At 42.0% G+C, this 17,752-nt stretch overlaps 1 protein-coding gene across 4 annotated transcripts in view; it reads left to right on the top strand.

The window, feature by feature from the left end:
• The window catches only part of LOC121878477 (filamin-A-like), a 123,030-nt gene that overhangs the window by 37,763 nt on the left and 67,515 nt on the right, over positions 1–17,752 (top strand). For all 4 annotated transcript variants that reach the window (XM_042384723.1, XM_042384721.1, XM_042384722.1 and 1 more), the window contains exons 2-8: positions 6,027–6,151; positions 8,395–8,525; positions 8,726–8,939; positions 9,384–9,501; positions 9,752–9,939; positions 16,693–16,848; positions 17,147–17,275. In XM_042384723.1, coding sequence (XP_042240657.1) covers positions 6,027–6,151; positions 8,395–8,525; positions 8,726–8,939; positions 9,384–9,501; positions 9,752–9,939; positions 16,693–16,848; positions 17,147–17,275 — 1,061 coding nt within the window. The remainder of the gene's footprint in view (positions 1–6,026; positions 6,152–8,394; positions 8,526–8,725; positions 8,940–9,383; positions 9,502–9,751; positions 9,940–16,692; positions 16,849–17,146; positions 17,276–17,752) is intronic.

Below are 17,752 nucleotides of genomic sequence, written 5' to 3'. Positions count from 1 at the left end.
TAGTAGTAGTGGCAGTAGTGGTAGTAGGTGATGATTGACGAGACAGACAATGACAAACAATATTCCCTCTGACATCACCCAAGAATGTTTACTTCTAGGCATTCGTTAACAGTTCCTTACATACATTCTTAACCACATAATGAGACAGATGGAATAATGGTTCTCTTAACTACTGAAAAAGGGGCGTTTGATGGGTAGCTAACCTCCTCCCCCCCATTTATGTTGGTGTGTGACCCTAATTTACAACACTGGAGTACAAACTATGAACGGAAAACAGTAGTATGTAGACAGTATATAAACATTGGTAAACAAAGTCGATTAAACACCATGATGGACAGGCTATAATAGTCATCATTTGCCTCGTTCCAGATCACACAGCAACATGATATACTGTCGACCTCAGTCTTACCGTGAGGCGGTGTACAGCCCTATCTCCTCTTCTTCTTCCTCCTCCTCCTCCTCTTCCTACTCATCCGTCTCCTCCTCCTCCTCCTCCTCCTCTCCTCCTCCTCCCCTCCTCCTCCTCCTCCTCCACCTCCTCCTCCTCCTCCTCCTCCTCCTCCTCCTCCTCCTCCTCCTCCTCCCTCCTCCTCCTCCTCCTCCTCCTCCCCTCCCCTCCTCCCCCCCCTCCTCCTCCTCCCCCTCCTCCTCCCTCTCCCCTCCTCCTCCTCCTCCTCCTCCCTCCTCCTCCTCTCTCATGCCCTGCAGAAGCCCCCCGTTCGTGATATTGCAATAAACTTAACCCTTATCATGAATAGATTTTGATCATATAAATTTTTTTTCAACGTGGATGTAGACATTGCTAGAGATGGTATGGCGTGTGGCTGGGGAGAGGGGGGAGAGAGTGAGGGGGAGGAAGAAGAAGAAGGAGTGAGGGAAGGAGAAAGGGGTGAGGGATGGAGAAAAGGGGGTGAGGGATGGAGAGAGAAGAGGGGGATGGAGAGAGAGAGAGAGAGGAATGGAGAGAGAGAGAGAGGGAGAACCATCAAAAATTTTAATTACCACACTGAAAGGGTTAAGGGCAGGCGGGGAAGGTCTTAGCAAAAATAAATAAAAATAAAAATCTCGCTTGCTTATAAACCTTCGATTATAATTACCTAAAAACAACAACACCGGAGCAGATGTTTAAGGCAACACTCACTGGTAAGTCCAAGTGGGTTGAAGGTAACAAGGTCAAAGGTCACTGTAGAAAATGATGTACTTGGGTTAATACTGCTCTCAGGTCAAGGAAAAAACACAGTATAAATTGGCGACCTGTATTTTACTGTATTATGTTGTATTGTGTTGTATTTAACTGTATTATGGGGTATTGTTGTATTTTAATAATAGGCTGGGTGGCGGCTAGTGTCTGTCATTGGGTAGAGCAGATGGTATAGTTACAGGAGACTGGCGGTGGCGGCGGGCTAACGGAGGCTGGTAGATGTTAACAGGTGGCTGGCAAGGCCGTAGAAAGGGTGGGCGGTTTGGCGGGTAGCAATGGCAGGTGTGTGGACGGTGCGTCAGGTCGTCTGGTCATACATAAACTAACCACTGACGTAACTGAAGGAACCGATAGAAAACTCAATATATAGATACATTTTCTCCCCAAGGGTTTCAGCTCCACCGGTGTAATGGTGTGGTGGGGAATGGCTGTATTGTGGTGGCGGCGTTAGTGTGGTGTTATTGTGAGGGTGGCTGCGTTAGTGAGGCGTTATTGTGAGGGTGGCGGCGTTAGTGAGGCGTTATTGTGAGGGTGGCGGCGTTAGTGAGGCGTTATATTGAGGGTGGCGGCGTTAGTGGGGCGTTATTGTGGCGTTAGTGAGGCGTTATTGTGAGGGTCCCTGCGTTATTGTGGCGTCATTGTGAGGGTGGCCGTTGGTGAGGTGTTATTGTAATGGTGGCTGCGTTATTGTGAGGTTGGAGCGTTATTGTGACGGTGGCTGCGTTAGTGAGGCAATGTTTTGGGGTGTAAATAATGGCGGCCAACACCTGAATACAATGGAGGGTCACGGTAGCTCAGGTGATATGGGCGGGTCTACCTGAAAGCGGCTGACGCTCCTGGCTGGTGTGGTAGTAACATGGAATTTGTGATGGAATTATTATTATTATTATTATTATTATTATTATTATTATTATTATTATTATTATTATTATTATTATTATTTATTATTATTATTATTTATTATTTATTATTTATTATTTTTATTATTATTATTTATTATTTTTATTATTATTATTTATTATTATTATTATTATTATTATTATTATTATTATTTTCGTTTTATTGTTATTGTTGCGGTCATTAATGTTACTATTATTATTATTTGTAGTAGCAACAGTAGTAATAGTAGTTTTAGTAAAGTTTTATTCATTCTAGTTATAGTATTAGTTGTGCTAGTAGCTGCTATAATAGTAGGAGTAGTAGTATTCGAAGAAGTGATAGTGATAATTATAGTACTGGAATATATAATTACACAGGAAGTTTGTCATTACACATTACGTTCATACTTATGTCGGTAAATTACTACAGTTGTGGGTCGTTTAGTGCCTCTCAGATAAGTGTTCCACCTGTAGGATATATAAATCATCTAGTATCTCTCCATGTGTGTGTGTGTCTGTTTGTCTCTAACTGCTATATGGCTGAAGGACCATTTAGTTGACAGTGTGGAGGTTGCTTGTGTGACGTAACTCGTTTGTGTGAAAGTTGCGGAACCCAGGCGACCTGACTCCCCTCTCCTCCCTCCCCTAACTGCCTCAAAAGTAACTCCTAAACCTGTCATTAGATTTATGAGAGTTATTGAGCCGAGTTAAATGAGGCAGCGATAAGGTGTAGTAAATTATTTTAGGTCCGTTGTGTATTGTAGAAAATGGTTATATATTTTTAATGAAAGTCTCCACCACAAAACAAATTATTATGAATACCTGATGACAATCTGATCATCTCTGGGGATTCGTCTGAACATCATCTTGGGGTGAGTCAGTGGATGCCTCAGTCTCGGTAGTAAATAATGAACAGTTGCCAGAATCTAGGGCAATAGCAGGCCGCAGGATGACCCTTGTGATCCCCCCGGTGACCTGTATGACCTGCGCCGACCCCCTCTCACTTGTCACGCAGCTGGCAGCCTTGACCCACAACGCCTCATTCCCGCCTTCATGTTAGCCTTAAAACATTCACATATGTGGTGATTTGTATAGTATTTTTGTATCTAAGGGAAGTTTATAGTCACGATGTGTGTATATATATGAATAAATACTGAGTTAAGAGATTTTTTTTAATTGGAAAGGATTAAAAACCACCGATGGCAACCCTGCCTGATCACCCTCTATAACCGGCCCATCTGAGAAGCCCCAAACAACAATACACTGAAAGGTTATAACTGCACTCGTGTTTATTTACTACTTTGACCCAGGTTACGACACCCCGTTTCTTGTCTTTAACAGGTCACGTTTCGTTTAGGATATTAAGATGTTAACGAAGATTAACCCATTAAGTTGAAATACAAGATTCATCACCAAGACATTGTTACGAGTCTCCTATTTACTAGTTTATTTCTCACTAGTACAAAAAAGTGATGTTTCTCCGACTTAATATAAAAAAGAGATACACTACAACTATTATACTACTACTACTACTATTATCATACTACTACTACTAATACTCCTACTACTAATGATGATGGTGATGATACTAAACGTAAAGTAATTCATTGATAGACTTGTACACAATAGTAACAGCCCACGATTGTACTGGCGGGTATAAGAGGTATTTTGTCGCCAAGGTTACAACCCCCCCCACCCCCCCCTCCTTACACACACACACACACGAGTGACGGCCAGGGGTCTTTTGTCACACGAAAACCCGCCATTCAGCTCTATTTTATGCCGGATTCTCTCTCTTGTCTGCGTCGATGTCAAGCAGTTGTTATACATATTTTCTCCCCTTTTCTGCAAGTTTTGTGTTTTTCTTTAGTGTTATGGGATATTTACCTCTGTTTTTGTCTCTTCTCTTTTTATCTCCTCTATCTTCTCTCTCTTCTTTCTCCTCTCCTCTCTCTTCTTCTCTTCTCTCTTCTTTCTCCTCTCCTCTCTCTCCTCTCTTCTTCTCTCCTCTCCTCTTTCTGAATGCTAATACTAGTTCATTCAGTAATGCTATTACTACTAATAGTAATAATGATAGTACGAATAAAAATTGTATTATAGTAACAATGAAAATAATAATAATGATAAAAATAATAATAATATAATAACTGACCTAAGCAATTATTCTCATCTTCTCAAGTTATCAACTTTTGGCATGTCTCGAGGAAGGGTTAGGTTAGGGTATTGTTGATTGACCTTTGAGATGAATATTTGAGTATTCGGTATATATATATATATATATATATATATATATATATATATATATATATATATATATATATATATATATATATATATATATATACACTGTATGAATTTTCACCCAATAAATTCAAGTTAAATCAGGTATGGTGATATAGTGGTTGGTCCGTATAGTGACGTTAAGAGCCACATCACGGTGAGAATTAACATGATAATAATACTCGCGTGATGAAATATCTATAAGATTGTATTCATCGACGCATAATGTGAGCGGAGGGAAGACTTCAACTTTCACTTTCGCTTTAACTAAAGGTCACGTCTCAGACTATCTGGCGTCACGCTCACGGGATCTTAGAGGTCATGTAAAGGTCACTAGAGTTCATAAGATGTTGTTGGGTTTGGTCAGATTAGGTTAGGTTAGGTTGGCTTGGGTTAGGTTGGGTTATTAGATTAGGTTAATGGGATTTTTGAGCGCCACAATCCTATACCAGGACTTGAAAGTTCTTTTTTTGATGTAACTGTTTGGTCTTGTGTTCAAGTATATACCCGGTAAATAAATTCCTGTAAGAATCTTCTGTTCTCTCACACACCGAGGCGATTTAGAGGTCATATGAAAGTCGTTGATGATACTGTCCCCCCCACCCCCCCCCCCCCCCACACACACACACAAGGAGTTAAGGGGTGATGTAAAGATCAGACACAACGGTGATCTGTGTACACAATATTTGAGATAAGACTCCATCGTAAATATTTGTTGTTATCAGGGAAGAAGTGTGTGTGTGTGAGCTCTCTCTCTCTCTCTCTACTATGGTTCACACAATTTAGTCTGGTTAAGTGTCAGAGCTCAACACGACCCCGTACATGAGAACAAGGTGGTAGTAACTCTCGACAGGAGCTGCCATGCACAGGCCAACCGGCCTATTGCAGACTCCTTATGTTCTTATATTGCCATAACTCACACCTGCTGGAGAGAGAGAGAGAGAGAGAGAGAGAGAGAGAGAGAGAGAGAGAGAGAGATGCTCAGAAGACAATTTTTTTTACAAGGTTCATGTTGGAAACCTCCTCAACTATTAGTCTTATATATACTTGTTAGGAGTGAACACATTGAACACATACATACCCAAGATATCTCGGCTAGGTTAGGCTGGTTAGTTTGGGTTAGGTAGGGTAGGGTAGGGTAGAGATGATTGCCTGCGTATCGTATCGTACCACTCACTCCTGACAACCGGAAGAGACCTTGACAGTCAGCCTCCAGAAAGCATGGGAGAGTTGGAGACGGTGCTAATAATTTTAAGGTCAAGGTGATAGTGTGTTATACTGTACACACCTTATCTTAACCCATAGCCAATGTTATCAGCTCTGTTATACATGTTGCCCTGCCCTGCCCTCACCAACTCAAACCTGTTTTAATGTTGGTGTGACCGAAGCTGTTTATCACGTTCATACTCTGCTTTCTTGTTTTGATTTTTTGTTTGTTTGCCTATTTTTAATTTGTTTATCGTCTTTTTTATCTCTTTTTTTTTATCTGATTTTGATAATTTTTAGTATATGTGTATATTATTTTTCTGTATTTTATTTATTTATTTATTTATTTATTTATTTATTTATATATTTATTATTTATTTGTTTGTTTATATGCACTATCTTCCATTGTTTATAGTTGTAATCCCTTTAATTAAGTTCTATATTCTCTCTTCGTTTCCCAGGCAATGTAGACATCGTGAAAGGGAACTTAAAGCTGATCCTGGGTCTCATCTGGTCACTCATCATGCACTACCAGATCGGCCAGTCCAAGTTCCCGCCCAAGAAACTCATGCTGGCCTGGCTCAAGGTAAGGGCGGAGTCCTCCCACCCACACACACACACCCGGATTCTTCAGGATTCACACGATGCGTTTTTAATCACGTCACTGAGGGTAGAAGAACGCATCTCATTGGTTGATTTGAGAGTAAAGGCCCCGATTAGGATTCCGATTGGTTCTTGAGCTTCTTAAGTTTCTCACAGACTTTCGACTTTCTCTCTCCCCTGGAGGGTTAAAATTATTCATATTCATATCGAGGAAGAAGACGAAACATTCTGGAAAATCATGTTGTGTTATATAATGATCTTATTTAAGGAATTTGAGAGTATATTTAGTGGTTTCCTGTCGAGGGGGAAGGAAGTTGAACACAGGTGACAAGAGGTGGCAGGTCAGGTACGCCCACCTTGGTGTAGTTTTTACCAGTATTGTCATGTTGAACCTTTTTTTCGTTTTTATGAGTAATTTAAATATTTTTTTCCGCTTCTCTCTTCGCTTTCCGTCAGAACTTATACTAATTCGCCATACTTTTTTTTTATCCATATATTTTTAGTTTCCCGCCATTTACAGTTTTCTGCCATATATTATAGTTTTCCGCCAAACTTGCATTTTCCGCCATACTATCGACTGTTTACACTGCCCTGAGAGCGTTCATCAGTAATCATGGTACATGTACTGCTTGGTTAAGACAGCTTGTTGTAACGGGACAGTGTGAGGAAATGTTGGGGAGGTATCATGACTGGCTACTTTCTCCACCGTTTACATTTGCATTTAGTGTTGGGGAGAAACCCTGTTGAGGAGCGCTGTGTGCCTGACCTCCTCAGCCCGGCTCATGCGACGCCAGTCTTTAGCTCACACGGCAACAGAATTCCTCCCACACCACCGGTACCTGGATCACACAACAACAGATTTCCTCCTAGTACTCTTGGTACCCGAGTTACACCTATGACGCAGCACTTGTACCTGGGTCACAAAACAGTCAATTTCCTTCCTGTTATACGAGTTATACAGTACAGGTACCCGACCTTCACCCGACCCACACAGTATTGTTTCCCTGGTCAGACTGAGAGCAACAGGTTCCATCTTAGTGACCTGGTTAAATAACAGGCCCTAGGTACCCACTGGCCTCTACCCAGGTCAAGCAGCTCGTAAGGTACTCGCCCTGTACCCAGTCATACTGTACACCAATTATCCTCTAAACATTCCGGTCACGGAGTACGGGTACCCACCTTGTACCCGGGTAATCTTTGGTACATTTTCTGTCCGGATTAGCGAGGACGCTGCTTCAGGGCCTGGGTACTTTCGTGTACTGTACTAACACTGTCCCCATGAAGCTGCTCTTCATTGGACCTCCAGGTGACTTGTTTCTTATAACTGATAATAGTACTTTGCCAAAAAATATAAAAATCAGTTAATCACTGCTCTCCTTGAATAATAATAATAATAACAATAATAAATTTACGCCGAGACGTATTGCACTAGCACCCCCTTAAATACCGTTCTCTAAGTTGCTGTAAGGTTGGAGGGGAAACTGGTGTATTTCGACAAGTTCCCCGCTACTCGGCTGAGTTTCTCAATCGTTCACATATTTAATTTTCCTCGTGTCTAGGTATAAGACTGTAATTATGACCAGGTGTTTACTCACTTAGGAGTCTCAGTGCAGTGTTGATACAATTTTGCTTGACACTTTTTGTTGTTTCTTAAAAGTGAGTTGGCCGTATTTCCACGTAACTATACGAATAACTAGAAAATAGGGAATATAATAACTCGTAGTAACTCGTAACTTCAGTTCACTTGTCAACATCTCTACTTATGGTGTAATGAAGTCATAATCCACAAAAGTTATCCGTTCTGAACTTGGCTTCTGTGCTGTGGGAACGTTCTTTAATCTCTCCAGCCAACAGGTCATGTAACTGTGATTCCTGCAACAACTTCCCCAACACAAGAACCTCCGCTGCCTCCTGGGTCATATTTTATAGTATCTTGTGTATTTTGGTTTAACAGGTTACATAAGCTTTATATTACGTCCACAGTACATATTATTGTTTTTGTTGTTCTTTACATAATAATTGGTATCGAGTGTTGCATATGGCATTTATGTCCCTACAAAATATAAACATCACTATTACTTAAGTGTTGAATATATGACTTAAAGCTATGTTGTGTTACAATCTTAACTTCCCTCTAATGCTGTGTTGTGTTACAGTACTTAACCTCCCTCTAATGCTGTGTTGTTACAGTACTTAACCTCACACTAATGCTGTGTTATGTTACAGGCGGTGCTACCAGACTGTCGCATTCACAACTTCACTTCAGACTGGAACAGCGGGGTGTACCTGAGCGCCCTCCTCGACTACTGTAAACCCGGCCTCTTCACCGACTGGAAGACGCTCAACCCCCGCAAATCGTGAGTAGCCTTCAACTTTTGTGGGTGAACTAGAGCAGATTGGTATCACCTGAAGATTAGGCACCCCCAGTTTATTTGAAAACCTGATGATTTAAACAACCCAACCCAACCTCCAACCTAATCCCACCCCACCCCACCCCACCCCCAACCCCCAACCTAGCCTTATAACATCAACTAATCATATGTTGTGAATACGGCAGGGTGGATAACTGCAAGAACGCCATGGAGATCGCCAAGGCAGAGTTCAACATCCCTATGGTGCTGGACCCGGAGATCCTGGCCTCACCCTACCTCGACGACCTCTCCGGCATGACCTACCTCTCTTACTTCATGAAGGAGGGCGGCCCAGGTTATAAGGCCACCCTTCAGTGGGTTCAACGTCAATTACCCGACAGGAATATTAAGAATTTTACGGTTAGTGTGGTTGTAGAGGATGGGTGGGAAAGAATGGGTGAGGTAAGGGGGTGTTGGTGGGAGGGATGAGGGGAGTTGAGTGGGAGGGGTGGGTGGGTGTTGTGAAGTGAGTTATGTGGGGATGGGTGGGAAGTTGGGTGAGGGGAGTGGATTAAGACAGGAGGTGTGTGTGTGTGTGTGTGTGTGTGTGTGTGTGTGTGTGTGTGTGTGTGTGAGCACTCGCCTCTTGACCCGACGATAGTTGGTTCGAGCCCCAAGACCTGCCACTGAGGTGTCCCCAGTCGAACCAACTGTAAAATGAGTAATTATGTATACAATTTAGGGAAAGTGTATGAATGTTTGTATAATTGTGTACATTTGTATGACACAAGAAATCATCTCAAGCGTCAGCTCCACAAGAACCAAATCATGAGTACCTGTAGTAACCGCCGCCTCACTTTACAGACCAACTGGAACGACGGCATCAACCTCTCGTCGCTGGTGAAGCAACTGGGCGGACCTGTGCCCGGCTACAAGAAGTTTTCCCCTGAGCCCAAGAACTGGGAGTCCAATATCCAGATAGGTATGTATGATTTTCAGTGGTCGGTACATGACACTGCTTTGTAGGTGTTGCCAGTGTCATTGTCAGCTGTAGGTAGAACCATTCTAATAATACTAAAGGGTTTTATTCCGTCTTCCAATGACTCCAACATTAATCTGATCACCTGATTGTCACTACATCACTCAAACTTAATTTTCTTGTAAAGGTTCGCATCTCCTGATCATCACTCCATTATCTTGTAATATTGTGAATTATTTATCAACCCCTACAGCTATCGACGGCGGGAGAAAACTTGGGGTGGAGCCGGTGTTGGCGGCGTCAGACATGGCACGACCAGATGTGGAGTACCTGGCTAACATGGGCTACATCGCTTACTACCAGTGGATCCGCCCGAGGGACTGTCCCTCAGACACGATCGCCGTCAAGTGTGACCTCGACAACGTCAGAGTCAACAACCCGGTAAGTCTCGAGGCTTTGGTTCAAGAGGACGAGTCATTTTAAGTCAGAGTCTTCAAATACAGGGTATTGCTTTCCCCAAGACTCCCCACACCGTCCAGCCAGTGTTGGGAGGACACACACATCAGATCTTGACACAGTGTATACAGGCAGGTGGCGATCAACTTTATTTCAAGAAAAACAAACCCACGCATACACGTTACATGTTATGGATTACTGGACATAATATATAAAACAACAGTAAGTTGAACAGCCTGCCAGACATCCTTATTGGTTCATATCCTCGTACAACCTAGTGACTGGATTCAGCACCTCCCATAGCAATTAATATTATCGCTATTAATCTCCTGCAGCAGTAAGTGTGTGATGGTTGAGGGAGATATACCCTGCATTAACGTGTTCTCAGTCGTACTCGCTGAGTGATAGACAATGTCGGGTTGCCTGGAGGAGTGTCATCATTGTTGTGACGATCGTTTCCTCGTATATCGCCAGTTATCAACACTGTTTTATACACATCTTGGTCCCAGAATTCAAAACATCAACTTCCCCGTATGTCATCACACTGAGAGCTTTACGAGTAATTCTATTTTGTTGTCTTCATTTTTCTCGCTGTTGTTTGTCGGACATCATGATTACTGTATCCTAACCGTAGTGTGAACTTAACTCAGGTGTGCGGGAAGGAGTGGAAAAATCGGTGAAGGTGTCAACCTTTAATGGGGGTAGCTGTTGTTGCACCGCCTCTTTAACATTCTACCCACCCTACGTGTCCAACCTGTCACTCACCGCCACGCCCACAATATCGTCCACAACTATACCCACGCCGATACTTACGCCCATTTCCAAACCCTTGTCCAAATCCATGGTGATGTTGACACCCATGCATACGTCTACGTCCGCGTCGATGTTTACGTCCGCCCCTACATGTCCGACCACGTTTGTGTAAGTCGATATTAATTAAGAACGCCGCCCTCGTTACTCCCGCCTGTCATCTGCCTCCACACTACTACATTATATATACAGTTCTCACCCCACTAACGCCTTCCTAAAATTACCTAATTGACGATGCGGTAGTTAATTAAAATATAACGGGGGACGTCCGGTTGTGGCGTAACACGTGTGAACACTTTTGTACAGTTACTATAATGAGGTGAAGATGGCGGCAGCGGCGTCACAGTCACCCATAACGTATGAAAGGAGTCAAGAGTGAGTGAGTGAGTGAGTGTGTGTGTATGTGTGTATAAAGGTCTCAACATCCGTTTTTCGTATAACATTCCTTTACGGGAACTTTATATATATATATATATATATATATATATATATATGAATATATGAATTGGGAAGTTGAAATACATCCCTTTACGCCTGGTTGACCAAATACTGCATATTGATATAATTGACTTCAACGTGGATCATGTTTAATCCATTCACCGTAATGATCACGTAGGAAATCCACCACAGTGAAGATTCACACACAGTACGCCACGGGAAGCGCCGCTCGTGTTCCGGAAGCTGTGTTAAGTTGCCGCACACCATTAACTTAATGTTCTTATTTTGATCTTATTCTTAACTGCATCCATTGTCCATTAAAGCAGGGATTTTAATAACTAAACGAAGAGCATCCTAAGCTAGAAGTTGAGAGCTAATTGGTAAACGAGAATTGTGTGTTAGAGGGAAAAGTGCATGAGTATGGGTGTGCATGGTGAGGGGGAGCGAGCGGTCAGTGAGGTGGAGGACGGCGCCACAGACGTACACTGGCCTGGGGGTGTGACTGCCAGGGGATGCGGGACTTAATACACTTGTACGTCGACAGTGTTTTATCATCGCACAGTTCCAGTTATATTAACTTAGAAAATATGTACAGTTATATATTTTCCCGTTAAAGGTATTTTAATTTTACGGTGCAGTGAAAAGTACGTGTGATTATGTATTTTCCTGCTAGACTGTTAATTAATACCATTATTAACTGCAGTGCATGGTGATAGGAAGCTTTTGTTATTATTGTGTAAAATGATTGTTTGTGATTAAGGGAAATACAAACGAAACCTGAAAAGATTCGTGACAGTTTTGACGGAGATTCATAACTTTTAAGTTGAATTAAGAAAAGTGTTCTGCCAGTCGTGGAGGTGAGGGCAGGTACTGTGAGTGTCATTATTTTTGTCAATACAGTTAAATGCAGCGAAAATGTTACATATTTTGTGAAAGAACAGTGGAATACAGTGTGGGAGTGTTTGATGTGTGTACAGTGATACAGTGAGAACACAGTTTATGTACAGTGAAGGAGTGTTTCATACACCTATATTGTGTCAGTACAGTGGTGTTCGTAGTGTCGGGTATGACGGTGTCAGCACAGTGTAGTAGTGTCGGGTATGAGGGTGTAAGCACAATGTAGTGTCGGGTATGAGGGTGTAAGCACAATGTAGTGTCGGGTATGAGGGTGGCCGTGTGGGGGACGAGCACCATCGTCCACCTGGTAGTATCCAGTTACCTACAGAAGGGTATACGGGCGCCTGGCACCACAGCCCGGCGTCTCTAGTGGAGGGTGAGCGTGTTGTTCATTTCTCCACCAAGACTCGCGTCAGTTTTATGTGGAGGTCAGCACGAATATCGCTCATGTCTTCTCTCTCGTCTGTTTTATCGTTAAGACCAATACCCATGTCCTTTTTAACTCCCATGAACACACGTCATTCATGTTTTCATGAATAATAAATAATAAAATAAATAAATATGAAGTGATAACCGTGGAAACACTATGAGATGTACTTATTACTACCATGCTATTGTACTATTCCAGATGATACTAAATGTTACATAATACTTCCTTGAGATAAATGTATAGTATATATCAGGTGCCTCAAAGAGAGCTCAGGTTCTCAACTGGCTCAGCCATGTTAATATTGTTATTATTATCCACTCTGTATCTGTGTTTTTCTGGCTAAATAAACTGTTTCAATTCAATTCAATTCAACACGCATCTCGTTCATGAGGGGGCAACACGCGCACCTGTGGTGGTGATGGCAGGGGTGTAAGTGTCGGCGCCTGGGGGGTCAAGGGATGGAGGCGTAACAGTACAGCATATTGATCATAAACACAAGTAGTGATCACCGCCTGGGCACCTCCTGCTTTCTCGGTCTACATCACAGTACTGTAGTTAGTGGGTGATCGTTACTGACACTGTAGTACTTAACATTGTCACGGAACTCAGAGGGATTTGTGTATTGTCGTCTGCCTGACTTTGAATAATATGAGAATGACACTTACAGTACAGTATACTTGTATCGTAGGTAACTGTGGCTTTCATGTTACACACACACACTCACACACACAACGATCCCTGTCTGGATAATCGGTTAATCAAATTCCCCACGGTTGTAGTTCCGGCGGTGGCTATAATGTTCACTGTCCCCAGAGCCAAGAATTCACTCGGGTTCTCTTTTATTATCTAACCCTTCCCTTATTATATTATTTACATCACGAGAATATTAGGCACACCCCCACCTTATTAAACACCCAAGTCCTAACCTAACCTAACCAAACCCAACCAACTCCTCCCTAAGTGGAGTTATATCAGATTAGTAGGTGAAATAAACTGGAGTGTTTAATCTCTACTTGATGAATACCTACAATGACTTGATAATTTTTTTCCTGCTGTGACCGTATAATTACTGTACAGGTGAGATGTGAGTTTGTCTTTTGTGCTTCATGAGAATATTCCGACAAGTTCCACCTGGCAGAATGACATGGGAGCCAACATCAACAACAGTTCTGTCTCAGTGGGGTCGTAAAATAATTCCTTTTATAAATATCATTAGTAAGGTAACGAGTTGAGATGGTTAGGAAGTTATAAATTAGTTATTGGTGGTGGAGGTGAGGTGGTGTACAGTACAGGTGACACTGGCGGTAAGACGAAACCAACTTCAGGGTTAAGGTAACGGAAGCAACACCTTACCTACCTACACACACACTATCTACGACTGTCAACCCGGCTGCTAACATTACATGACAGTACATTAATGATTTTCCCCCTGTTTTATCGGTGCGAGACGTTTAATATCTTGGTAATATTGTGGAATTTGGGTAGACAGAGTTGGAATTCTCAGAGATAAACATTAACATTCCCTATGAAAGGAACACAAAATAAAAAGAATTGATTTCTATATTATCTTACCTAATAAAAACAAACTTAAAGAATTCGAGAAGGATTATTTGTTTCTTCAGGTGAGGACGAGATGACCGCCAGCCAGGTAGAATACATCTCATCAGGTACTCGAGGTCAGGTCATGAGAGGTCAGGTCGTAAAGAAACTTAACAAAACACGGGAATTTATTTTTACGAACAAGGCAAAAGAAAAAAAGAAAAGAAAGATGGAGTTTATTATTATTATTATTATTATTATTATTATTATTATTATTATTATTATTATTATTATTAGCTGATGTCCATATTTGCTCTTCAAAGGATAAATATGGCCGACCTCTTGTTTAGTATGGGGTGTGTAATCTCAGACTCTGTAGGAATAACCAAAAGAAAAGAACAAGAGACTAGCAGGAAGCGTCCAGAGGTGTCGAGCGAGATCCCAGTAACACGATGGGTGGTGTGGTGGACAATCTTCAGCGGCGGTAGAGTGTTATGCAGCCAACCATTCCATCTATACTTCAGCTGTCTGTCGGGTTTCATAGCTCTCTCTCTCTCTCTCTTTCTCTCTCTCTCTCTCTCTCCTTACAGTGTCACAGAACTAGAGATTATTAATACCCTGTAAAGTAGCGTTTTTTCCTAGCGTTGATGTTTCCTCCGTGAAATTATTAACAGGGCGAGGACTGTTAACTTTGGGAAAATTAATTGATTGTTTGGATTACCTGAAAATTAGCCCCATTGCTTATTCCACCTAAATATTAACCACCTTAATGGTAACCTAACGTAATCTACCACCCCCCCCCCCTCCCTCAGGTAATGTTAGGGTGTTTAATCATCAGGTGAAATAAGCTTGGAGTTGTTAATCTTCAGGTGATCAGACGCTCACACACTCGGGAGTTTAACAGGGACTGTATTGTATTTTCTGTTGGTTTGTGTAGACTGAGCGGTAAATTAAAAAGACATTATACACGTACGCATGTGAGTCAGCAACAGGTGTCCAGTGAAGGGCCGGCGGGTGATGGTGAGGTGCAGATGGTGTGACGGCAGTGGTTGTCCGTCACGCCGCCTATGTACAAGTCTTCAACACCTTCCCTCCTGTGTCCAATACCTTGATGTAGCAGACCATCCACACAGGCTCCACCACCTCTCACAATATCCCCCAAATCTTGTTTTCAAAACGTTTACTCACAGCTTTATCATTTTATCTTCAACATTATCATTTCATCTTTATTATTAACTACCAAGTGATCCGGCTTGTTGTTCCTTCATTGCTTTCCTCTCTATTTTAGTTCATACGTTATCATCCCCCGTGACTGAGAGTGGTGTGGCGTGAGAGGCTTGGATTGGATGGTGGTGTTGGACGCACGCACAGTTCACTTCAGTTTTATTCAGAAAAATAAATCACCATACAGGGGCAGGTCCAAGAAGTTGTGGGTGGGGGAACATGGCGAGTACAGTGAGCCCACCCAGCTTGGGGGAGGGGGGGGGGCTCTGAGCCCCCCCCTCCCCCGAAAATGTTTTGAAACCTGACCAATATCACAGGCATTTTGAAGCTTTGTGCACTTGATCTTAAGAGATATTCTGAAGTCAACAGTAAATCCTTTTTACTATACAAAAATGCCTGAGTTCAATACTGCACTAAAGAAAAAGGGGGGTCCAGACCCCAGGACCCCTTCTGGATCCCCTCTTGCCATAAAAGTTTGCATAAATTTAGTAGGTGTATACACTGCAGGCATACACTTGAATATTAATATAGATAATGCTCACTTCACCTGATGTTTAAACACCCTAACGCTATCTGGGGGTTATCTTACAGTGTTCAGTCATCAAGTGGAATACGCTGGGGTGTCTAATCTTCACGTGATCCACTACAGTCATTTAATCTCCTTTGTATATTGTGTTGTTTGGTCTATTTTCACGGTGATCAAGAGTGCCATGCATGCGGATAGAGGCCACAGTTAATTCTAGCATTTCACTCACACTGAGGTAGAGATGTGAGGGTGTACAATTAAGATCTCACTGGACTGTATCTGACTTGAAAATCCCACAATCAGAAGAGTAGTGTTGAGAAAATTGGGTGTGATCTGTTGAGCTACACATTCCTGTCAGCTGCAGCACCTCAACCAAATGTAAGCACATGGCAGTTTTTTTTTGGGGGGGGGGGGGCTGTTTGTCATGGTTCTTAAATATTTGTCTAAGTCTAGCCCTGATTTTCAATATGACGTGGCTTGTAACGTTGTCCACGAACATGTAAGAGTCACGAAATCCAGTCTAGCCACAGCAGTCTTCTCTATGCCACTGCAGCCCGAGTGTTCACTTTCTTTGTGTCGGTGAATGAGCTTATGTTGGTCTCCGAGACGTTGCTGTAAATAAAAATAGCTGAACTGTTAAGGCTATTTAATTTTCTATTTAACAAAATATTTTTTGGTAATATATGTTATAATCTGAAATGTTTTTGGCAAAGATATATGCTTCCTGAGACATGACCTATGAAACTTAATGTTTCCTAAGACATAATAAGTGACATAATTTTCCACCCAAAACACCACAAGACACCAACGGGTGTTCTGTTTTGCCAGCATACTCGTTAAGACAATCCTCCTCATCACCCTATGTCTACCTCAGGTGCCTTTCAAGATAGAGTTCCTGACGAAGGAAGTGGTGCTGAGCGAGATCGAGGTGCTGGTGAACGGCCCATCTGGTCCCATCAGAGTGGACTTAGACCTCTCCCCCAGAGGTGGCAGGGGAGCCTTCATCCCAGAAGAAGTTGGCATCTATGAGGTGGGTTGGCGATGTCAACTTTGGTAGGTAGGTGTCGGAGTAAGTGTTGCGGGATATAGTTTATGATCTATGTTCATTATGGTTTTTGTTATAGATAAAGTAATGATAGAGATGGTAAGTGTGATAATACATGTTGAAGTAGAGGTGGCAGGAATTATTGATATTGTAGTTGTGATATGGTTTAAAATACAAGCTAAATATTATATTATATGTCTCTCGATACGAGTAGAAAAAAATCACGCACTCTTTAGTTTCTGGAGAGAGCGATTTTGTTTTATCTGTCTTTGTTGTGTTTCAGTTGACTGTGATCAACGAAGGAGAGGTGGTAGAAGGTTGTCCTGTGAAGGTGCGGGCGCTACCAGACGTGTCCAAGATCATGTTCTCTGGTATTGACCCCTGCGCCCTCGGCTCCATCGTTGAGGTCCTGGTCAGTACAGTACCTCTATCTATTTCAGTGTTATCCCAAATCTTTACATGTGTCTTACCTCCTCTTTTATGTTTTGTGTCATTTTCTAATGTATTACTTATCATGAAATATACAGTTCTGTAATCCTAAGTTGATCTTCTTGAAATTAAGAGGCAAAATACCTTAGTCCAGTTTATTTGTATCCCCTTTTCACTCCTTAAGTTTATTTATTTTATTGTTGTTTTTTAGATATTTATCTCTACCCGTCGAGTCTTGGGAGGTTACATTTACAGTAGTTTATTTATGAGTTCTTAAGACTCGTGACCGTGACTGTAAGATTGGTCAGTTGAGCTTTAATCTTCACTTATTTTGTCACCAGGAGGACTTGTGGGTAATGTCTTCAACCATATAATAAATTGTTGATGTGAATTTTAGGCAGATTGCCGGTAGTTATGTGGTTTATTTACTAAGTTTTAATTTTGTTATGGTATTCCCTCT

This window comes from Homarus americanus, unplaced genomic scaffold, assembly GCF_018991925.1.
Source record: "Homarus americanus isolate GMGI-L3 unplaced genomic scaffold, GMGI_Hamer_2.0 scaffold41027, whole genome shotgun sequence".
Taxonomy (NCBI): domain Eukaryota; kingdom Metazoa; phylum Arthropoda; class Malacostraca; order Decapoda; family Nephropidae; genus Homarus; species Homarus americanus.
The sequence above is the reverse complement of the archived record's forward strand: the minus strand, read 5'-3'. Positions and strand labels throughout refer to the sequence as shown.